The sequence below is a fragment of the Uloborus diversus genome, chromosome 9 (assembly GCF_026930045.1).
Source record: "Uloborus diversus isolate 005 chromosome 9, Udiv.v.3.1, whole genome shotgun sequence".
In the NCBI taxonomy this organism is placed as follows: Eukaryota; Metazoa; Arthropoda; class Arachnida; order Araneae; family Uloboridae; genus Uloborus; species Uloborus diversus.
In genome coordinates, this window is record NC_072739.1 from 147515203 (window position 1) to 147540630 (window position 25428).

The 25428-nt window shown below is 32.8% G+C and overlaps 1 protein-coding gene across 1 annotated transcript; it reads left to right on the forward strand.

Moving 5' to 3' along the window:
• Positions 1–1086: 1086 nt before the first annotated feature.
• On the forward strand, positions 1087–24513 carry LOC129229572 (ubiquitin-conjugating enzyme E2 H). Its single transcript, XM_054863903.1, has 7 exons — positions 1087–1271; positions 1901–1977; positions 10799–10873; positions 10963–11002; positions 11397–11449; positions 22144–22272; positions 24379–24513. Exons 1-7 carry the CDS (start codon positions 1219–1221, stop codon positions 24495–24497), a joined length of 546 nt encoding a protein of 181 aa, XP_054719878.1. The 5' UTR covers positions 1087–1218; the 3' UTR covers positions 24498–24513.
• Positions 24514–25428: the final 915 nt, after the last annotated feature.

Sequence of the window (25428 nt, forward strand, 5' to 3'; positions counted from 1 at the left end):
ATTTAAAAGGGGGGTAGGGAGACGCCATCCCATCCATCAAGACTCTCTCCTCCTCTATTACAATACTGATAAAACCCATTCAATTATCTAAAAATTTTGTTTTTCCAAAAGATAGTTCCCTATTGCTTTCAATACTGGAGATTTTACTGCACATAACAGCTATTTCGAACTAAATATTGGAATATTCAAAATTTAAAATTTTTCTACTTTTGAAAATTTTCTAAAATTTTGTTCATTGAAACATGGAGCAGCACGGTCAGAAATTTCCTGGGTAGGGTTTTTGGTTATAACCACACTACTTATATGGTTTTTAACTACCATAGTAGGATTGGCAATATTTGTCAAAACAAGGGTTTTCGATTCCAAAGCTTACGCCTCCCCGCCCCCAGAAAGCATGTCTGGAAACATTGTTTATTGTAAATAATTTGAATTTTACTTCCATGATTTAATCGCATTCGAGTTTGCTAACTTCACATTGGTTGCATTTGATATCTTACGATTCTAATAATTTTTTAGGCGCTGCTTTGAAATTAGTTTCCAACATCTATCATGAGAAAGAAAAAAATACGTCATTGAATATGCTTTCCTTTTAAAAAATATCCCTTCAATTCCCATTTTCCTCAGTATTTTGACATCTTTGTTTTCAATGTGCGCATTGTTTACGCTTGTCAGATGATAGGGCGGAGCTAACGCTGCGAAAAAAAAAAGGAATGAGATGTGGGCGGGGTCTCGCTTTTCTCTGAAATTTATTTTTTAATGCGTAAAATTTGCAAAATAGATAGGGCTTGCAGTAAACAAAAAGCCTTGACTCATAAATCTTCTAATTCCTGAAAGGGACGCAAAGGAGCATTTGTGGCGATAAATGTCAAGAAGGGCTTAAAATGCCTAATTAATAGCTACACACTCATTTTGTAAATAGATATTTTAATGTTTGGAATGCAGTATTTTATTGATTTTGTTCGTGAAGAACGCATTATTTTTACCTTCATTTCCTATATTTGGTGAAAAGAAAAATTTACTTAGAAAAATTTGGATCACATGATACATGACGTCAAAGGACAATTGCCAAGCTGTTTGCATTGAAGGTGAAGGAAGGTTTGCTGTTACAGCTCGTTAGAAGGGGGCAGTATTTGAACGAGGCCCGTGTATTTTGAGAATCTAATAGCTCTTCCAGCTGGTAGCAAATAGACTCAATCGCATTAAATATCTGGACAAAAGATGTCGTCACCAAGTGCTGGCAAGCGACGAATGGATACAGATGTTATTAAACTGTATCCTTCTTAGCAATGCTGATTAGCATCAATTCGTTTGTATTTACATAAAATTCATGTTTTGTCACAATTTGATTCTTTCAAGATCAATTTAAAAAAAAAACTTATTATAAGCCTAAGTAGGCCTAAACTTGTTATGCAGCTGAAGTGACAACAAAGCTTGAACTCCTTGAGACAAAAATTGCATCATTGTATTGTTTGTTGTTTATGATTGGGTTGATCTTTTATTTATAATACGACATTTTGACGTGTTAATGAAAACCTCGTTAACTTGCAACATTTAGTTTTTGTTTATTAATAATTACGGAACTTTAAAATATTTAAAAACAAACACTCTTATATGTTGAATTGCTTTTAGTTCTTTCCGTGTTTTCTTAGAATTTTGTAATTAGCTTTCAATGCTGGTAAAAAGATTAAGCAAATTTAGTTCATTTGATACACCTTTAGTAATTGTAGTTTAAAGTCAGTGAGTTATATTAAATCAGCGTGCTGCTGAACTGAATTTTATGCGAACATTTATCGAGAGAAATCGTTTAAATTTAATAACGAATGTTTTTGTTTAATTCTGTGTGTCATTGATTAAAATGTTTTCTTGAAATTTTGTCGTAAGAACCTTAATTTACTGATAGAATAGAAAGTAAACATGAAGTAACCATATTGGGTGGATTAAACGAGTTTTGTGTGAAGTTCTACGGACCAAAAGGAAGTGAGTAAATGTAGAAATAATGACTAAATTTTGATTTTGTTGAACTATGCTGAAAACTGATCAAGGGGAAAAAAACTATTTCGCTGGTTCGAGCTTTTAAAAAGATTATTCAATTTAATTCTTCAAATCCTATTGGTTTGTAAAATAGAATAAACTTAAGAAATCCCAGATAAAAAAGGAAATGTCTGCATCGATTTTCTATTATGTTTGTTTACCATTCTGGCTGCGATGATTCATCTTTTGTGCGTTAGTCACCAGAAATTAATTTTATTCAATCTTATTGCTCATCAAAATTGAAATCTATATTCTAGGTATTTCTGATCTGAAAAGTCTTTTTTGTGATTTAAAAAAAGTGAAACTGAAAATAAAAAGTGTAGTTTGATTTTCTTTGTACCAACTAATTTAGAATATAATGTGCATATCAGATTTGTTTTATGTTTCCTAAATTACAACTAGCTTTTGTTGTTCGTACAAATAAATGAGTGAAAAATATTTTGTGTGATAATTATACAGGGGTAGAAGTAGTCCTATATATCCTATATTTCCTATATTTTCAAAAAAAAAAACATCAAAAGTGTCCTATAATTCCTATATTTTTGAATTTGTTCTATATTTCCTATATTCTTATAGTTTGTTATAAAAAATTGTAGAAAATTACCATTGAAAAGCCGTTTTGTCACTTGATTCGCACTTTCTTTCACGACATGACAATGCAAGATTGCTTAAAAACAAAATGCTTGTTTATAAAAAAATTTTTTTTGGAATCTCTGCCAGCACCTGTCTCTTCAAATTTTAAAGAGTATTTTTGACAAAATTTTCAATTGTTTTAAGAGAAAGCTTCATTGATCTATATTTTATGACAAACTTTCCAAACTATTGACAAAGCACTTCGCCAGTGAAATTTCACTAACAACAAAATGTGGGGAGATTCGGCCGCTATTAATGTTAAAAAAAGTTCTATTTGAAATATTTAAATGTAGGTAATTATGCAAAAAAAAAAAAACTGCCTGGATTCAAAATTTGAACTAAAATCAGAATTTTACATTATTTGAACACTATATTTTTAGCAGAATTTGTTATTGAAAAAAAAGCTTTTCAGAAAGGTAAAAAAAGAAATAAAATTTTTACAGGATCCTTCCATTGATACGTCACCATCTTGTTAAAAATTTTGAGGAATGGGGATTAGATTTTACTTGGATGTAAATTAATTCATTTTGGAAAAATACTTCGTAATGATAAAAATTGATCAGCTTTCTAGCTGTAAATACTTAGGTTTTTTTAGTAGTGAAAGTCTTTAGCACCTTTCATAAGATGTAGCATCAGTTGAAAGAGGTTTTTCTTGCAAACAAAAAATATACTGACATAAGAAAGATCATCTTAAAGCATTGACTCTGTAATAAGAGTTTTAATGTTAATTAAGGTACTGCAATTGGAAAAGCAATAAATTATGCATACATTACCAAAAGTTCCGTTTTATCATGATTTATCATAGCACTAAATACAAAATTCATAAAGAAATGGGAAATTCTTGTAAAGATGCATAACAATCAGAGGCAAACGAAAAGGTTCATGTACCTTCAAGAAAAAAAAGTGAAACTTAAGAGAAAAAATTGATTTTGCACAGTCTGATTAATGTAGGCAGTCAAGGCATAGAAAATCGCCTTAAATGTAAATACGTATATATGTGTAAACTTTTTTTTTCTGAAGCTATTCATTCAAGAGCTGCAGACTCATTCTAAGTAAAAGTTACTTTTATTTGGGTTTTTTAACTGTATGCAGTATGATTAATTGAAATCATTGATAATAATTTATGCAAGAATATCTAGATTATATATACTATGTATTGTTTATTTTTTCATATAGTAGTACTCATAAAACGTGTCCTATATTTGTCCTATATTTTTCCGGGAAAATGTCCTATATATTGAAAGTTGACCACTTCTACCCCTGTTATACTTTAACTGTTACTGCCCCCCACCCCGCCACCGGACGGCCTTGACGGCAGTATAAGGCAAAAATTTTCCATTTAACATCTTTGTTTAGCCATCTCTTGGTTGAAATATTGTTGATATTCTGTGAGAAAAGTTTCTAACGTCATGAAATACTTGGAACTGTGTCAAAGCGCTCGGAACTTTTCATTCTTTGGAGGAACGAACGGCACTTTTAGGTGCCGCGAATGGAGATATATAGCATAGGGTTTGCATTTTCTGTCAAGAATGTGTGCCTGAAATTCAAAAATCATGATTTTTTGGAGTAAGACTGAGTTATAGTGCCTAGAAAGAGTAATGTGCCGACCGCCAATGTTTTCCCTGCGGTTCTTGAAGGCAAACTTTTGGCAATCCGCTAGAGGGCAGAGCGGTTAAGGAGCATAATGGACACATCAATGTCGAATATTAAGAGAAAAAAAGTTAAATCTTGTTTTATACCAGCATGCAAAAGTGGTTATGTATCAGGCAAAGAAAATGTTCCACTTTTCAAAGTGCCCGAAGATGAAGAGAAGCTTAAGAAGTGGAGCTCTTTGATTTCTTCTAAAAATTTCAATGGTGTAGTCTGCGCTATAACCCTCCCCTCCCCCTTCTCAGTACCCCTGCGCAGCTAAGGGTAAATTGCTCGAATCGCTGGTATATCGAGATGAGCGATAACTTTTCTTATTGCAGATCTAAAAATGCAGATTTAGCTATGGGTGTCCCCCACCCTTTCCTAAGAACAACAGAGCACTCCCCTCTCCTCCAAAATTTTATGAAGGCCCACTGCACCCAAAAAAATTCCTCAATGACTGTTAAATATTTTTCTATACACCTCTAAAGGTTATGATAGTTTTAATCTGCACCCTGACCAAGCCCTTATTAGTGATTTAGGTATGGGTGCCCCCCCCCCCCCGAGAATAGACGTGCAACCCCGTCTCCCTCCCCAAATTTTACGAAGCACCCAAGCCCTCAGAAATGTTATCTCCCAAAAATGAGACTTTTACCTTTTTAAAGCACTCTTTGTACAAATTTGAATAGCATAAACCGTGCCATACCCCTACCCCCCCCCCCACTTTAGTAAAGAAATTATAATTAAATTTCTGAAATATTTACTTACCAAGATGGCCGATTGATTTTCTATAAAACAGAAACAAATATCTTGATAGTTACTCTATGGATGTTTCCAAAGAGTGATTGCGCAAAGTACCCTTCTCCCTCCCCACCCTCCATTTTAGTTAGCATCCTCCCAGTAGTGCTATTTCCCGATAATGAAAAAAATCATTTTGGAACATCTTCTACAAAAATTTTAATAGTGTAGTCTCCTCCATGGGCCATCACTCCCCCCCCCCTTGCCCAGCGTCAGCACCCTTGCTTTAGCTATAATTTTTACTGAACTGAATAATACTGAAACATTTAATCATCAGCAAAATGACCACTGGTTGTTCTGTGCAAAAACTTTAGTTAGGAAAGCTCATCCCTACGGCGATAGCATCCCATCTCAATTTTACGGAGACCATCCCCCCTGAAAATGGTTTCCCTAAAATTGAGACTAAAATTCTTTTAAAATGCCTTCTAAAATTTTTGCTAGTGTAGTATTCATCATGAGCCCTCCCCCCACTTCCTTTTCCTCCGCTTTAGCTTTACCCCTGCTTTACCTCCCACACCCCTGCTTTAACTATTATTATTTGAATATATTGCCGGAATATTTATTTACCGAGTAGAATGCAGAAGCTTTAGCAAGAAGTACCCACCCCCAAAAGTCATGCTTCTTCCCCCCTGCAGTTTTATTAAACACCCCCCAAAATGTAACCCTCATAATAAAAACAAAACCCTTTAAAAACTTCTTTCTAAGGCTTTGAACTATTCTTTTTGTTTTTTAATCGTAAAATAAATTCTAAATTTACTAACTTCTCTATTTTATATCAAATTTGCAAATTCAGGCTGCATGTTTTGTATGCAAATGATATTTTAATTAGCTGAAATAATTCAGAAGCAGTTTTAATAAGGAAATAAGACATGCTCAGTTCTTCAAAAATCTTCTTTGACAAATTGTGCTATCCACTTTGCTTTTTTCTTTCCAGGAACAATGAAAGGTCGCGCCAATTGCTGTAATGAAATATCTAGTGAAATAAAGTAAAATACGAAACCATTATTGCCAACAAACTAGTGCTAAAGCTTCAATAAATTGGTTTAAAAAAAAAAATGCTTTAAAAGCATTTAGTGTATTATAATTATTAAAGAAATCATGGGGGGGGGGGGGTGTAATGTTTGCAGACCCCGAAGAGTTCCTATTTTTCCTACTTTTTAGAGCTCTCTCTTTATTTTCCTACTTTTTCCTTTTTTTCGTACTTTTTCTTTCTTTAGTATAGCACTTCTAATTGTGTATTGATTCTTATTTTGCAATGTTGCACCGATAATTTTCTGCATGTTTCAACTTTGAAAAGCAAAAGAAACAAGCGGATCTTAAGCTTTTCATTGATTGACTACAGTAATTTCTTGAAGGAATGCCGCAACGTTTGCGTGTTTAAAAGTTAAATTTTTGTAAGTGACTTTTCTGCCATTGCATCGTTTATGATCGACTTTTCGTTTCATCCCCCCCCCCCCCGACTTCAGTCCTATTGTTTTATCGAAACAACAAAGAAATAGATACTGGCACATTCTGATGCAGTTATATGTTATTTACCCTTCAATTAGAAGTTTTAATTAAAGTAAACTGGCGACTGTTCAAAAAGTGTGCCAAAAGCTGAATTTCCTATTCGCCAATTTTTTGTATAGTTGATTACAAGTGAAATGGAGCTCTATTTAAACAGAAAGGCAATGTAAAACATTAAAAGGAACGTGAGGAAGCAAAAAATGAAATATTTTATTAATGTTACTACAAAATAAAAGCAACAGATAACCGAAATTTGCAGAAACGGACTACTTCAAAAATAATTGCGTAAATTTTTTTCATACTTAAATATGATAATTGTTCATTCTAAATCATAAACATGATTATAAAATTTGTAAAATTTCATTTTCTTTCTTTGCAAAGAGTGTATTTTCAAAAAAAGAAAGAAAAACACGGCAAAACCTTAATGGACAAAACATTCCCGATTTTTGGAGAAAAATCGGAAATCAATTTAAATGTGAGATTCCTTTTTTATTTCTTCACATTTTTAAAAGTTGGAGGATAGAGCTACAAGCAAATATGTATTGTTTTTTTCTTTTTAATGGGTATTTTCTACTCTGACATATCATCAGTAGCGAGGAGTTGTTCATCATTTTTATGTACTGTGTTTATGGCAATGCAGCATTTCTGAACATTTAAAATTGTTTTGACAGAGTCTTACTCTTTACGGGGTGCGGCAATTATACCGATGTGACATATTTACTGTAAGTTATTGTACTCACGGTGCTTGATCAAAGGGAAAGGAGAGGAGAAAGAGATATATATGCAGGCATTTGATACCAGGTGCTCCCCCCTTACTCTCAATTTCGAGAACAATTTCCAAATGAAGATTTTTGCTGTATGGTGAGGATTGAGAGAAACTACATGCCTTTTACGAGGCCTGTCTAAAAAGTATCCGACCTTTGGCTATAAAAAATATTTTGAATACTGGACGGGGTTGGGACCCTAATCCCCTTCAAAGTAGGCCCCTTGTACTTGCACACACTTAGCCCACCGATCCTTCCACTGCCGGAAACACCTCTGGAAGTCTTCTTTTGGTATGGTGTTCATCTCCGTCGTCGCGTTCCGCATTATCTCTTCTCTACTTTCAAAACGGGATCCTTTCAGTGGGGTCTTCAATTTGTGAAACAACCAGAAGTCGCAAGGAGCCATGTCTGGAGAGTAGGGAGGTTGGCGAACGGTTGAAATTCCATGTTTGGCCAAGAAATTTTGGATCAAGTGGGATGAATGTGCGGGGGCGTTGTCGTGATGCAGTTGCTAGTTTTTCGCCGTCCACATGTCTGGTCTTTTGCGCCGAACTGTGTCACGGAGTCGCCGGAGAACATCCTGATAGTACTCCTTTGTCACTGTTTGTCCTTGCGGTGCGTATTCGTGATGCACAATTCCACGGACATCAAAGAAGACAGTCAGCAGCACCTTGATTTTGCTTCGCACCTGTCGCGCTTTCTTCGGTCTTGGAGACTCGGGATGCTTCCATTGCGACGACTGTCTTTTTGTTTCTGGGTCGTACCCGTACACCAATGACTCATCTCCAGTTATCACGGTGTTCAGAAACCCAGGATCAGCGTTGGCGGTGTCCAGAAGGTCCTGTGCAACTTCAAGGTGGAGGTCTTTTTGTTCCGGTGACAGCAACTTGGGCACGAATTTCGCAGCCACTCTGTGCATGTTCAAATCATCACGCAAAATTGCATGTGCCGAATCTTTACTCACTCCAACCTCTTGGGCAATCTCCCGCACGGTCAAACGACGATCTGTCATTACCAAATTTCGCACCCTCTCAACAACAGCTGCACTCCGAGCAGTTTGGGGCCTGCCAGAACGCTCGTCACTCTCCGCTGATGTTAGGCCATTTTTGAATCGGTTGAACCACTCCTTAATTTGGGTTACACCCATCGCATCTTCTCCAAACACCTGCTGAATCTTACGAATTGTTTCGCATTGAGTATCACCAAGTTTTTGACAAAATTTGATGCAGTATCTTTGCTCAACACGTTCAGCCATCTTGAAAGAATTAGTTATCCGACGAACACGTTGTGTAGCACCTCACTCAGCGACCGACAGGCAGCGACTGACGCGCTGGAAGGCGGGGATAAAATTCACACATGCGCATGAAGGTCTCTTCCTTTACTGTGTACAGTGGCGCCACGCTATCGTCTCTATTTTGCGCGGGAAAATCAAAGGTCGGATACTTTTTAGACAGGCCTCGTATGCACAGAGAAACATTAGTAACTGATCTTTGTCTTGATAAAAATGTTATGTTTACCATGCATGGATTTTTCCTTCTTTTTTCCCATGACAAAAATTTGTGAACAAGGAGGTAAATCATCAAACCAATAAAACAATATTAGTTTTCATTGCTTGATTAAAATTAAAACTGGCCCGTCATTTTGATTCCCCCCCCCCCCCCGCGGGTGGCTAGTGAAGGATGTATACTGAATGCAAATTTTATCTGAAAACAACAAAAACTGCACTAACTTGTATATTTTAGTATTAATTTTCAAAAGCCAGGGAGGGGAGAAATAGACCCCACTGACTCCATTAATGACGTGCCTGAAACAAAAATTTATGTTGAATGCTAAAAATACATAACATAATACAAACCTTTTAGTTTACTTATTTTGTTATTTATTTAGTTAAATTATTTTATTATAAATACAGTCGAACCTGGATATCCGACTGTATTTATAATAAAATACAGTCGGATATCTTTCCGACTTTTTCCTTTCCTTTTTTTTTTTTTTTTTTTTTTTTTTCAAATTCAAACATCTGCCCCTGTTTATTCAAGAATGCATGTCAGCTGCTGATTATTTTTTAACTAAAACTAATTTAATATTTGCTTTGCTTTTTTTTTATCATATTTTATGACAACAGGAGCTGAAAGTGCTAGTAATTTTCAAATGATAAATGGATGCTCTCGAAGGAATGTTTTCGTTTTTGACAAAACAAATCTTTAACAAAAATGGTTTTATTGCACCAAAATATGAATTTTATTATTATTATTATTGGTTTCTATTTTTGCAATTGCTATATTGCATTTTATTTTTTTGCACTTAAAAATTTTATTACTGTATTGTTGAAAAATGTTTCTTTGTTTGGATTTTATTTTCATATTTTTGTAATTAATATCTTTGTTTCCACCAGTTTATTTTTCATGATGATGATTACCAGCTTGTTTCTTTAGTTTTGTTTTTGCGACTCGGTCTTTCATTAAATCCCTTTAATACTTCAAAAGTACTGTTAGTTTATTTTACATTAGGAATTAAATTAATGCTATATTTGTTTCCTCTTGAAGTGTGTAGTCCTATCTCTTCCTATTTTTTCCTACTTTTTAAATTTTTGATTCTTTATTTCCTACTCCCCCCCCCCCCCCCAAAAAAAAAAAAACCACTTCCGGGTCTGTGTTTGTGTGGCTTTGAAAAATAAACACCCCTGCCTCATGTAGAACTTGTTCGAGAATCTATTTTTTTTCGTTGAAATAAGTTCAATCAAAAAAACGGGGCTTTTAAGCAGCGAAATTAGCATGTAATCGTTGATTTTAAAAGAGTCTGATTGAGAAACATAGTGTGCTCCCTGGGCGCAGCGCCAACTGCATTTTCCTCAGAGCTGACCTCACTTTTCGTCTGTCAATCGGCACACTATTCTTTCTAGGCACTATAACTGAGTACAAAACAAATAAATGAAATGTTTCTTTCATATTCTAGTGTAAAATTGTTTTGATTTTAGAACCATGGTCTTTGAAAAAAGCCACATTTTTTCATATACAACTATTTTTTGTTTATTGTTATATTTCAATGTTCTGAAGGTAAGTTTATAATAAATGAATTTAATCTGCAGAACAATTTTGGTGAAATGATTTTACGTTGCGGAACATCACAAAGTCTTCTGCTTTGAGGCTGTAATGAGTAAGGGCCATTAATCTTCATTGGGGACAAATAAATTGGCTTGAAAAAGCCTAGCTGGGCCCAGAACCTGTTGGTCGTCACATTTGTATTTGTATCTAAATTTTAATATGTCCTCTTTAGTGCCATAAATGTAGTAATTCATTTGGAGATCAATTCTGTATTTGTAATTCATATTTCAAAAACAATTTTAACCCAAGCTGTATCTTTTTCTGAGTTTTTACCTAGACTATTTTTTTCACTTGAGGGTGTTGTCAACAAAAGATTTAATTTTTATTTTGTAGCTCCCTATGAAGGCGGTGTTTGGAAAGTGAGGGTAGATTTGCCAGAAAAATATCCTTTCAAGTCACCTTCAATTGGTAAGTCAATTCAATAAAACAATCACTTAGTTTTTTTTTTAATTCTGCAAAAAATTGATAAATTGCCTTATTTTTTTTTTTTTTAACAGGTTTCATGAACAAAATATATCATCCAAATATAGATGAAGTGTAAGTGTTTTAATTTTATATATTATAAATAAGGTTGCTATAATAATACTTTTTTGGAGGAAGGGAGATTTAAAAAACCTGTAAACTACGGTGCAACAAAATAATTTTTAAAAAATATAATGGTGTAGTAAAAATATTTAAATAATGCTTGGGTTATAATGAGTGATTTGTTCTGAAAGAATGTTCTAAAAATTGTCCTTTAAAGCTTTAATCATGTCAGGGGAAAAATAAGAGTAACATCAAAGCCCTACCAAAAATTTGATATATTGTTCTGATATTCTTCTTGCAGTATTTGTATGGTACTGGAAGTGTTCTCTCCAGTTATAAGATATTTTCTTTCTTTTTTTTTTTTTTAAACTTTGATATTACTTCACTTGTTTTTGTTCCTTTACAGTTCTGGTACTGTATGTCTGGATGTGATAAATCAAGCATGGACTGCATTATATGGTATTTATAAAAAATATCTGCTTGAATCCATGTTTTAATACATACTGAAAAATTTGCCAGAACTCAAATCTTTCTTTACATTTTAAAGTGATTAAAATCTGCATTGTGGTGATGAATATATGAAGGTATCAAATGATTAATGATTTTCTGAAGTAATCTTTTTATATTTGAAAGCAGTGCCAAATAATATCAAATAAGTAATGAAGCTGTATTACTGAGAAAATATACAAAGAAATATCAGAATTACTCCCACAAACCTGAGGAATTAATGAATTTAAATGTTTTTAATATTATAATGTTTTCCCTTTGTTTAATTACATTCCTAAAATGATTGTCATTTGTTTCATTAACTCATTTTTGGTTTACATAAAGTGAGAGCTGTAGAAAGACAATGTACGATCTTTGCCAGGAAGTATTTATATTGTGTCAATCAGCATTATTCCTAAATGATTTAATACTAAAACTCAAATGAGTGGCCTTACTGTTTTTGAAATTGCTGCAAAATATTAATTATTTTCTATATTATTGGAAAATTGAGTTGATCATTAATATGAAGTTTCAGGTGCCAAGGTTGTTTTGTTCCTTTCAATGATGCAAAAAATTGCATCGAAGACTTAATAATGTTTGGCTAGGAAGGAGGAATTTTTTTTTTTGCAATAAAGAACAAAAACTTGTAATAGTACGATAATTTGTTGGCTAATTTTTCATCGTGCTAGAGTTGTGCCTTTGATGATGTACTGCTCTTGTAAATTTTCCAGTTGTACATTAAATTGATACACAAGATGCATCTTAAGCATCCTGGTTACAAGAGGCGGATACAGAAATAATTTTTGAAGGAGGCGCCTGAAATTGAAAAGTGCACCCATGCAATGTTTTATGACAAAGTTCTCATGAATTTATTTTTAAATGCTTTTTTAAATGCTCCTTTAAGGCCAAGTAATCTACTTTTAAGTAAATAAATATTATGCACTGATATACTTTGAATGTGGACGTAAAATTTCTTTAACATTTCAACCAATTAAATATTAAACTTTTATATAATTTCACCTAGAAGCTATAAAATGAGCAGGTTTAATAAGAAAATTTTCATAATACTTATAACACAATGGCAAGGCTATTAAAAAAAGAACCATACCTTATTTGAATATTTATAAATTAATTTGTATTTTAACTAAAAAATATTATGTAATCATAGCTTCATAACATATAAAGTTTTATTGAAAAATTCATAAACTATTTCTTTCTGAGACAACATTTTGATACTACATGCGGCTTCCATTAATGTTATAGTTTTGGAAAGAAACTACCATGTGATTTCTTTCAATTAACATTTTTTTTATGAGCTGCAAAAAACAAAATCTATTATTTCACAAATAGCTTCTTGGATCAAAATGACTCTTCTAGGTACGATTCCACATTTTTTAAAAATAGTTAATATTGATTCCATCAAAGAAGAATTAATGAATGAATCTTACTATTAAGTTACTTTGGATTCGAAACCAGTGATTTAAATATATATTGCTGCTCTGGCCTCTGACTCCAGTAAATTTAGCAAACAAATTTTGAAGATTTTAAGAAACAGCACCGTGTGCCTCCCATTGGAGATGCAACGAATATTCGGCTTGTGTTGAATACCTAGTTTACTCTTCCGCCTCTGACGAAGAATGTACAAAAAATGGATTAAATTATCACGCACTGAGATTTTTCTCTATTTTTATTTATACTTATGTTTTTGGGCAGTTCAATTTTGAGTGAAATATTTTTGTACTATTCTGCATTGCCAGTATAAAGGATATTTACTCATGAGTGATAGCTAAAAATATCTGTATTAGAACTACAGTGAAGTATTAGAACTACAGTGTATAAGTTGACCACTTGCAGTGCACTACTTTAGTGGTCAACTTAAACTGGTGGTCAACTTATAGAGGTTGAATTATATGAATTAGATCTAATTCTGTTCTTGAAAATAGCTGTTAACTTACAAGGGTGGTTAACTTTACAGGTTTTACTGTATACAAAATTTTCAGCTAAAATCGGACTTTTTTAAAAAAATTTCTGACATATTAAGAAAATTGCTATTTATTTTATCTTTTGAAAATAATTCTAATTTATCAAGAATTTCAGTAGATAAAATGCAACCAAAATCATACGTGAGGCAAAGGTTAGTTTTTTTCTCTCACAGTAAAATATGTATAACAATTTAATATTATGATAGGAATATTCTTTTATCCTATCTTTATTTTTAAAAATTAAATATGACAATTTGAAACACAAAAATGATCATTAAAATTTTGGTTACGTGGCATTTTCAAAAATATTCCATGTAATAAGATAAATACCTTTGTGCTGTACAGTAAAGTAAGAAAAAACAACGTCAAAAAAAGCACAAATTGCCAATTACAGCAGACACTGGTTTCGGCGTTACAGGGAAAGCCTTTTTCAATGTAAAAAGTAATGAGCTTATGGATGAAAAGACATCCGACAAAAGCCAAGAACAGATAAGCATGCAGCTTAAAAGATGAAAATAGAGGATTAGCCAAACACCAATGAGAAAATTATAAACCGATCAGGAACCAATTTCTTTCTAGGTTTATTGTACCTAAGAGAAAGCTCTTCACCTTTGCTTGCATTCCTATTGGTTCCTAATCGGTTTATAATTTTCTCATTGGGTGTTTGGCTAATCCGCTATTTTTATCTTTTAAGCTGCATGCTTATCTGCTCTTGGCTTTTGTCGGACGTCTTTTCATCCATAAGCTCATTACTTTTTGCATTGAAAAAGGCTTTCCCTGTAATGCCGAAACACGTGTCTGCTGTAATTGGCAATTTGTGCTTTTTTGACAATGTTTTTTTTTTACTTTACTAGACCATGTAATGTTAAGAGTTATGTAGCTCATACAGCAAAGTTTTTTTTTCTGTACAAACGCAGTTTTTGATGTAGGAAAAATAATTGTTGAGCATTTTCAGTCAATAGAAAAGTATTTTTCCCTCTTTTTTTTCCTCTTTGAAAATATACCAGATTTTGAAAAGAAGTATTCACTACATTTGTGCACATAGTAGACGCCTGGTTCTGCAAGATACTCTACTCTAGCCGATTGGGATAGGTTAGGGAATTTATTCCCACCACTTTATTTATCACTAGTGGTACCCGCACGGCTTTGCCCGTAATAGAAAAATTAAAAGGTCTTTTGGTTCGCCTGTACATTTACAAATAATGTATGGTGAATTTTCTTGTCAACTGGCTTGTACCCATGTTACGGTTCTACGTTATGATAATTTCGTATCTCGACAATTGGCTTGTGCCCATGTTACGGTTCCACGTTATGATAATTTCGTAATTTACTCGTCCATCTTATGATAATTTTGCTCTTAAAATTGGAATAGAAAAAGAACCACATCGAATTTGCAAAAAATCGCTTCGAGGTGCACACCCCCATGCTACAAACTAATTTTGTGCCAAATTTCATGAAAATCGGTTAAACGGTCTAGGCGCTATGCGCATCACAGAGATTCAGACAGAGAGACTTTCAACTTTATTATTAGTAAAGATGTATCGATATTTATTTAAAGACCATTTTGTTACTTCAAATAACTACTCAAGGAAAGATAATAGTCTATTTCTCTCATTTCACTTTGAGCAAAGGTTTCTGCCGAAGCTTAACTTTCTGACTAGTTTGCAATTTCGATAAAATATTCCAGCAAATAATTTTGGTGGAACTCTTTCATGGTCTTTAATTGTTAAAAATTGCATCTCCAAATGTTGTCCAAGGGGGCTTCTCATGGCACATGCACCATTATTGTCTAGAGATTTATCAAAATATAATTTCATTTTTTCTATTATGATAACTTCAGAAATTAAATTTTCTAATAGAGAAATTTGTCTCGTAACCGCTAATTTTGGTACATGTATATATGTATAGAAATTTATTAGATGCAATTCCATGCTAAATCATTTGTTTATTAAAATTCTTTTTCTTATTTAATTGAGAAGCTTTATGAAATAATGCCAATAATAGAAAATGATTGCTATTTTTAAGCTTAAATATAGAAGTCTGATTGTTAAGAATTGTTGCTAAGGAAATATCTTCCCTTTTTTGGTAATTTTTTGGCCGAATATGGCAGAATAATTTTAAGCTTAAACTAATAGTAGCAAATTTTTCAAAATGTGCACCAAATCCTTGATATTAATCTTTTATAATGCATACTTAACTATTAATCATACTACGCTTTAAATGCAACCTAGGTTTTTCTTAAAAAAAAAAAGAGTTAACTATTCAGTGGCCGAATATTCAACTTTGATTATTGCCAAATATTCAGCATTCGAGTAAATCACTGTTACATCACTACCTTCCACTCCATTCCGACTAGCATAACGTCTCTAATGATAGCCGATAGCCAATGATAGCTCACAGCCTAAAGTTAAGTTTTTTTAGACCTATTCCTATAGAGGAAAAACTTTAGGAGAAGCTCCCAACTGCCTTTCAGTCACCAAAAATAACTTAAATTGACTTCAATTTTGAAAGAAAAAAAGTCTAAAGGGACATTATTCCCCTAGTTGGCTGAAAGTGATTTCTAACATAAATTTTGAAATTTTCCTGAATCTCCCTCGACCCACACTGACTCCTCTTCATCTAGCATCACCAAGGATTGATTACAAATGCGTTTTTAAGACTTCAATTTTGAAAAATTTCCAAGGCGCATCGGTGGATCTAACACACTTTTCACTTTTCCTTTGACGTCACTAAGGATATCCTTCCTTTAAAGCAATAAATTGCACATAAAGTTTTCGTATTAAAATTATCTTACTTTTTATAAGTTCACCCAATTTCTTTTTTCCTGTAAAAAAAAAAAAAAAAAAAAAGATATAAAACTTGAGGGAAGATGCGCAATGGCAGCAGTTCCAATGTTTACAAGTTTTGATCCTCCTACTGAACATGCCACACAGGCATTCTTTTTATCTTTTAATTTTAGCTCTATTTTTTGGCTGGGGGCTTAGTAAGCCTGTCATTTCAAGGGTTTCCGTGAAGAGGGGTGGGGGGCGTAATCATACATTTTCACTGCATAGCATAGGAAGAAAGCAACAAGACACCTAAACAAACATATGTTCAATGTGTACATGAAATCCGGGGGGGAGGGGGTCTGATTCCACAAATGAGGGCTATGGGGTTTAATCCCCTAGAGACGAAAGTTGAACTCCACCCATGGTATAAAATAATTAAGTTTCTTAATATGTATACATATTTATCTGTACATAGAAAAATGCGCATTTCCCCCAGAGTAGAAATCCTTATGCTATTCCTTATTTGTTTGGTAATAAGCGATTCACGCTCAAAGCTTAATGTACTTAGTGACACGTTCAAGCTATCTCAATCGGAATTGGGACAGGAAGGGTATTAAAAATTATGTCCATGGTAAAAATAATATTGAGGTTTTGAGAAAATATTCACATAAGTCTTTTAGTGAAAATACAAATCTCGTCGGGGGGGGGGGGGGGGGGGGGGGGAAATTGAGTTGATCATTAATATGAAGTTTCAGGTGCCAAGGTTGTTTTGTTCCTTTCAAAGATGCGAAAAATTGCATCGAAGACTTAATAATGTTTGGCTAGGAAGGAGGAATTTTTTTTTTTGCAATAAAGAACAAAAACTTGTAATAGTACGATAATTTGTTGGCTAATTTTTCATCGTGCTAGAGTTGTGCCTTTGATGATGTACTGCTCTTGTAAATTTTCCAGTTGTACATTAAATTGATACACAAGATGCATCTTAAGCATCCTGGTTACAAGAGGCGGATACAGAAATAATTTTTGAAGGAGGCGCCTGAAATTGAAAAGTGCACCCATGCAATGTTTTATGACAAAGTTCTCATGAATTTATTTTTAAATGCTTTTTTAAATGCTCCTTTAAGGCCAAGTAATCTACTTTTAAGTAAATAAATATTATGCACTGATATACTTTGAATGTGGACGTAAAATTTCTTTAACATTTCAACCAATTAAATATTAAACTTTTATATAATTTCACCTAGAAGCTATAAAATGAGCAGGTTTAATAAGAAAATTTTCATAATACTTATAACACAATGGCAAGGCTATTAAAAAAAGAACCATACCTTATTTGAATATTTATAAATTAATTTGTATTTTAACTAAAAAATATTATGTAATCATAGCTTCATAACATATAAAGTTTTATTGAAAAATTCATAAACTATTTCTTTCTGAGACAACATTTTGATACTACATGCGGCTTCCATTAATGTTATAGTTTTGGAAAGAAACTACCATGTGATTTCTTTCAATTAACATTTTTTTTATGAGCTGCAAAAAACAAAATCTATTATTTCACAAATAGCTTCTTGGATCAAAATGACTCTTCTAGGTACGATTCCACATTTTTTAAAAATAGTTAATATTGATTCCATCAAAGAAGAATTAATGAATGAATCTTACTATTAAGTTACTTTGGATTCGAAACCAGTGATTTAAATATATATTGCTGCTCTGGCCTCTGACTCCAGTAAATTTAGCAAACAAATTTTGAAGATTTTAAGAAACAGCACCGTGTGCCTCCCATTGGAGATGCAACGAATATTCGGCTTGTGTTGAATACCTAGTTTACTCTTCCGCCTCTGACGAAGAATGTACAAAAAATGGATTAAATTATCACGCACTGAGATTTTTCTCTATTTTTATTTATACTTATGTTTTTGGGCAGTTCAATTTTGAGTGAAATATTTTTGTACTATTCTGCATTGCCAGTATAAAGGATATTTACTCATGAGTGATAGCTAAAAATATCTGTATTAGAACTACAGTGAAGTATTAGAACTACAGTGTATAAGTTGACCACTTGCAGTGCACTACTTTAGTGGTCAACTTAAACTGGTGGTCAACTTATAGAGGTTGAATTATATGAATTAGATCTAATTCTGTTCTTGAAAATAGCTGTTAACTTACAAGGGTGGTTAACTTTACAGGTTTTACTGTATACAAAATTTTCAGCTAAAATCGGACTTTTTTAAAAAAATTTCTGACATATTAAGAAAATTGCTATTTATTTTATCTTTTGAAAATAATTCTAATTTATCAAGAATTTCAGTAGATAAAATGCAACCAAAATCATACGTGAGGCAAAGGTTAGTTTTTTTCTCTCACAGTAAAATATGTATAACAATTTAATATTATGATAGGAATATTCTTTTATCCTATCTTTATTTTTAAAAATTAAATATGACAATTTGAAACACAAAAATGATCATTAAAATTTTGGTTACGTGGCATTTTCAAAAATATTCCATGTAATAAGATAAATACCTTTGTGCTGTACAGTAAAGTAAGAAAAAACAACGTCAAAAAAAGCACAAATTGCCAATTACAGCAGACACTGGTTTCGGCGTTACAGGGAAAGCCTTTTTCAATGTAAAAAGTAATGAGCTTATGGATGAAAAGACATCCGACAAAAGCCAAGAACAGATAAGCATGCAGCTTAAAAGATGAAAATAGAGGATTAGCCAAACACCAATGAGAAAATTATAAACCGATCAGGAACCAATTTCTTTCTAGGTTTATTGTACCTAAGAGAAAGCTCTTCACCTTTGCTTGCATTCCTATTGGTTCCTAATCGGTTTATAATTTTCTCATTGGGTGTTTGGCTAATCCGCTATTTTTATCTTTTAAGCTGCATGCTTATCTGCTCTTGGCTTTTGTCGGACGTCTTTTCATCCATAAGCTCATTACTTTTTGCATTGAAAAAGGCTTTCCCTGTAATGCCGAAACACGTGTCTGCTGTAATTGGCAATTTGTGCTTTTTTGACAATGTTTTTTTTTTACTTTACTAGACCATGTAATGTTAAGAGTTATGTAGCTCATACAGCAAAGTTTTTTTTTCTGTACAAACGCAGTTTTTGATGTAGGAAAAATAATTGTTGAGCATTTTCAGTCAATAGAAAAGTATTTTTCCCTCTTTTTTTTCCTCTTTGAAAATATACCAGATTTTGAAAAGAAGTATTCACTACATTTGTGCACATAGTAGACGCCTGGTTCTGCAAGATACTCTACTCTAGCCGATTGGGATAGGTTAGGGAATTTATTCCCACCACTTTATTTATCACTAGTGGTACCCGCACGGCTTTGCCCGTAATAGAAAAATTAAAAGGTCTTTTGGTTCGCCTGTACATTTACAAATAATGTATGGTGAATTTTCTTGTCAACTGGCTTGTACCCATGTTACGGTTCTACGTTATGATAATTTCGTATCTCGACAATTGGCTTGTGCCCATGTTACGGTTCCACGTTATGATAATTTCGTAATTTACTCGTCCATCTTATGATAATTTTGCTCTTAAAATTGGAATAGAAAAAGAACCACATCGAATTTGCAAAAAATCGCTTCGAGGTGCACACCCCCATGCTACAAACTAACTTTGTGCCAAATTTCATGAAAATCGGTTAAACGGTCTAGGCGCTATGCGCATCACAGAGATTCAGACAGAGAGACTTTCAACTTTATTATTAGTAAAGATGTATCGATATTTATTTAAAGACCATTTTGTTACTTCAAATAACTACTCAAGGAAAGATAATAGTCTATTTCTCTCATTTCACTTTGAGCAAAGGTTTCTGCCGAAGCTTAACTTTCTGACTAGTTTGCAATTTCGATAAAATATTCCAGCAAATAATTTTGGTGGAACTCTTTCATGGTCTTTAATTGTTAAAAATTGCATCTCCAAATGTTGTCCAAGGGGGCTTCTCATGGCACATGCACCATTATTGTCTAGAGATTTATCAAAATATAATTTCATTTTTTCTATTATGATAACTTCAGAAATTAAATTTTCTAATAGAGAAATTTGTCTCGTAACCGCTAATTTTGGTACATGTATATATGTATAGAAATTTATTAGATGCAATTCCATGCTAAATCATTTGTTTATTAAAATTCTTTTTCTTATTTAATTGAGAAGCTTTATGAAATAATGCCAATAATAGAAAATGATTGCTATTTTTAAGCTTAAATATAGAAGTCTGATTGTTAAGAATTGTTGCTAAGGAAATATCTTCCCTTTTTTGGTAATTTTTTGGCCGAATATGGCAGAATAATTTTAAGCTTAAACTAATAGTAGCAAATTTTTCAAAATGTGCACCAAATCCTTGATATTAATCTTTTATAATGCATACTTAACTATTAATCATACTACGCTTTAAATGCAACCTAGGTTTTTCTTAAAAAAAAAAAGAGTTAACTATTCAGTGGCCGAATATTCAACTTTGATTATTGCCAAATATTCAGCATTCGAGTAAATCACTGTTACATCACTACCTTCCACTCCATTCCGACTAGCATAACGTCTCTAATGATAGCCGATAGCCAATGATAGCTCACAGCCTAAAGTTAAGTTTTTTTAGACCTATTCCTATAGAGGAAAAACTTTAGGAGAAGCTCCCAACTGCCTTTCAGTCACCAAAAATAACTTAAATTGACTTCAATTTTGAAAGAAAAAAAGTCTAAAGGGACATTATTCCCCTAGTTGGCTGAAAGTGATTTCTAACATAAATTTTGAAATTTTCCTGAATCTCCCTCGACCCACACTGACTCCTCTTCATCTAGCATCACCAAGGATTGATTACAAATGCGTTTTTAAGACTTCAATTTTGAAAAATTTCCAAGGCGCATCGGTGGATCTAACACACTTTTCACTTTTCCTTTGACGTCACTAAGGATATCCTTCCTTTAAAGCAATAAATTGCACATAAAGTTTTCGTATTAAAATTATCTTACTTTTTATAAGTTCACCCAATTTCTTTTTTCCTGTAAAAAAAAAAAAAAAAAAAAGATATAAAACTTGAGGGAAGATGCGCAATGGCAGCAGTTCCAATGTTTACAAGTTTTGATCCTCCTACTGAACATGCCACACAGGCATTCTTTTTATCTTTTAATTTTAGCTCTATTTTTTGGCTGGGGGCTTAGTAAGCCTGTCATTTCAAGGGTTTCCGTGAAGAGGGGTGGGGGGGCGTAATCATACATTTTCACTGCATAGCATAGGAAGAAAGCAACAAGACACCTAAACAAACATATGTTCAATGTGTACATGAAATCCGGGGGGGAGGGGGTCTGATTCCACAAATGAGGGCTATGGGGTTTAATCCCCTAGAGACGAAAGTTGAACTCCACCCATGGTATAAAATAATTAAGTTTCTTAATATGTATACATATTTATCTGTACATAGAAAAATGCGCATTTCCCCCAGAGTAGAAATCCTTATGCTATTCCTTATTTGTTTGGTAATAAGCGATTCACGCTCAAAGCTTAATGTACTTAGTGACACGTTCAAGCTATCTCAATCGGAATTGGGACAGGAAGGGTATTAAAAATTATGTCCATGGTAAAAATAATATTGAGGTTTTGAGAAAATATTCACATAAGTCTTTTAGTGAAAATACAAATCTCGTCGGGGGGGGGGGGGGGGGAGAGCATCGTAACATTGAAGACGCACGGAACTCCTCAGTTTCTATGGCAAGGTGAATGCCGCGAAACAGCCGGAAGTAATTCATACCAACATCCACCCGGGCGCGCTAGGAACTATGGGAGTTTTAGCATGTACCATTCTACATTGACTGGTTGTTACATTTAAAAGGAAAAAAAAATGGTACTTTATTATAATTAAGAAGAATTTTCTAATATATTAATTTGTTTTTCAGATTTGTCAAACATATTCGAGTCTTTCCTTCCTCAGTTACTGACATATCCTAATCCAATTGATCCTCTCAATGGAGATGCTGCAGCAATGTATTTGCATAAACCAGAAGAATACAGGAAAAAAGTGCAAGGTTTGACTTTATTTATTGATTATTATGATTTAATTGTTTCTTTATCTCAAGAAATTGGCGAGTTTAGCTACTCAAATAGCAGTATTTTAGAAGAAAAGGAATCCCAATGTATTTAGTCGTAATCCCTAGCAAAAATTTAAAAAAATATAAATTGTAAGGTTTCCTGGTTGGGTTATTTTAGATTATAAATAATTTACCCAATTTTAAAATAATTACTTCTACACCAACAATGACATGTAACACCTGTATCCTATGGTTTGTAATTGAAATTGCAGTCAATATACTATTGAAGAACAGTAAGAAACATGAGGAACAGTTTAGTGTTCAACAGAAAAAAAAAAGCACTGGTATACATAAAAAATTAGTTATAAATTGGCTTCTTATTTATTTATTTATTTTATTTATTTATTTTTTTTTTTTTTTGGAGGCCTTAATACTATCAAGTGCTTTAAATGTAAATTTCCTAGCATACCTGATTGCTCTAAAAAACTTGTGGTGCAATCAGGTTGATTTGTCAATTAGAGGGTAAAGAGCCTCCCTAGCTTCTGTGTAGTACAATTTATTGTGCTACATAGAACCATTGACTATTGCAAGGTCGAAAGACCGGGTTAGATAGACCTTTTATTTATTTATTTATTTTTCAAATGTATGTATGAGACAGGACAGATCTAACTGCTGATTTAGGTGTGGGTTATTACCGGGCCCGTCATTTCAAAATTTCCCTGAGGAGGGTTTGTATTCCACACATTTTATCGGGAGGGAAAAATAAAATTGGTACAAAAATGCCTAATTTATTTATGTTTCTAAAATCCAAGAGGGGAGAGGGGGCAATTGCATTTTTTCCACCACCAAATTTTTCCACCTTAATGATGGAATCGCACATTTTAATATTTGGATGACTTACGGGAGAGGGACTCTCTATATCAAGAAATGTTTGTAACTGAAGTCCTGAAACTTTAAAGTTGTCTTTGGTACTGTCAAGGTAAGAAGGGAGGGGGCTCTCCTTTGGCAAATTTTTCGAAACTGGAGTCTTAAAAGCAAAATTTGAGACCATATGTAGTGAATCTTTGTACACTTGATGTACACCTTTTTATAATAAATGATGAAATCAATGTTGTTGGAGCATTAAGTTTTAAAAATGTTGCTTACATATGCTTATTTATAGAGATTCTCTTTGTTGAAGAAAATAATAGTTTTGGACTCTTAACACTAAGCAACATGCACAAGGAAGATTGGTACTGCTAATCTTTTTTCCATATCAAGACATGCATAGAGGAGTTGCATAGAAACTTGCGAAACTACTTAAGAATATTTCAGGGGTCGAAGTAGTCCTATATATCCTATATTTCCTATATTTTCAAGAAAAGCATCAAAATCGTGCTATATTTCCTATATTTTTGAAAAATGTCGTATATTTCCTATATTTCCGTTTTTTGTTGTTGAACCAGGAGGACATTAATTCTACAAATTTTGGTGCATGATACACTAAAGGAAAAGATGATTTTACCGCTTTTTGCCATTTTTGCAACTGTTCAGTGCCCATAAGCAATAGTGGATTTTCGCAATTGAGGCAGCATGCTAAAACATTCAAGCATAAAGAAGACTCTGAAAAATGTCAAGAGGATCCTTCTCAAGCTCTGTTTGTTCTTAGCACAAGTGTTAAAGGGTTCAGTTTAGATATAAAATCAAATAACAGTGGAATTAGTACTTGAATCATGAGTGAGGAAGAAAAAATAAAAATTTTCTTTGTTCAAATTTTATTTAATTATTTCGTTTATAAAGTACACTGTTTTTTTTCAAAAATTATTCTTTCAACTACAGGAAAGTCATTTCAGATGTAAGGAATAATTTTATTTGAGGTTTTTTTTAAAACAAAATCATTGATAAGAATAAATAAATGATATAGGATATGTATTATTTCTTTTTTCATAGCAAAAATATTCATATAATATGTCCTATATTTGTCCTATATTTTTTGCGGAAAATGTCCTATATGTGACAAGTCGGTCACTTCTACCCCTGATATTTTATAGTTGTTTTGCAAATTTTGTTTTATTTTTGCATTTATCTTTGATTGAGATACAAATATATTTCTTTTCCTCATAGAATATGTGAAGAAATATGCGACAGAGGAAGCTCTTCGAGAACAAGAAGAAGACCAATCAAGCAGTGAAAGCTCAATGAGTGATTTTTCAGATGATGAAACGCAAGACATGGAACTATAACAAACCAGGAATGGGGTTGGGGCGCCGGGGAGGGTGGGAAACAATTTTAGGGGTTAAACTTTTGTGGGTTGGGGGGGTAGGGAGGGTTACTGTGAGGGAACTATGTTCAGAAAAATCATATGTAAATTTTTCCATGTTAGATATTGACAGAGGCTGCTTTACTATCGTGTTTTGGCAGTTAACTTTTTTAGCAGTGCTCTTTATAATAGTCTTAAGATTCTTGAATGTAAATAACAATAATTGTTTGCAAATCTTATTCGGGCTAGAAGCCATCCAGTGGATGATAAATGCATTAGTCATTGCATTAGACATTGCAATCAAACATAACTTTAAAACTTACTTATCACAAATTCATATGTTTCCATGCCGCATCTGATAATTTTATTTCATTTTAATCAAATTTTGTGTTTTTAATCCACTTCACGAAACTACAAGATTTCCTCTCATTGATTTTATTTTCAACTGCTATAAAAAAAATTGTCAAAGGAATAAAAAATCCATGAATTGTTGTTACCAAGTTTTCTTTGTTGTACAATGTCTTAATTTATTGTAAAACAATATGGTTTTTAGATTTCATTTTGTAAAAGAATTATTTTTTTCAAATTGAGAAAATATTCAGAGTATTTATGCAACTATATATATTGTAACAAAAAAGAAGCCTTATCATAAATTCATGTTCATTTTCAACTTCATTTCATGAAACCTATTAGTGCATTGTACCTGAAAAATATTTGCATTCATTAACACAGCTTCTGGCATTTATGCATTATGCAATGTGAAATATTATTGTTTCAAAATTTTGTTGTTATTGTAATTCATTTGATTTTATTCTGAGTGTTAGTTTTAATTAAACTTTTTACTTCAGATATTGCCAAAGAGATCAGAGTCATGTTTCAAGTTAAATAAAAAAAAGTTATTACTTAAAATTTGA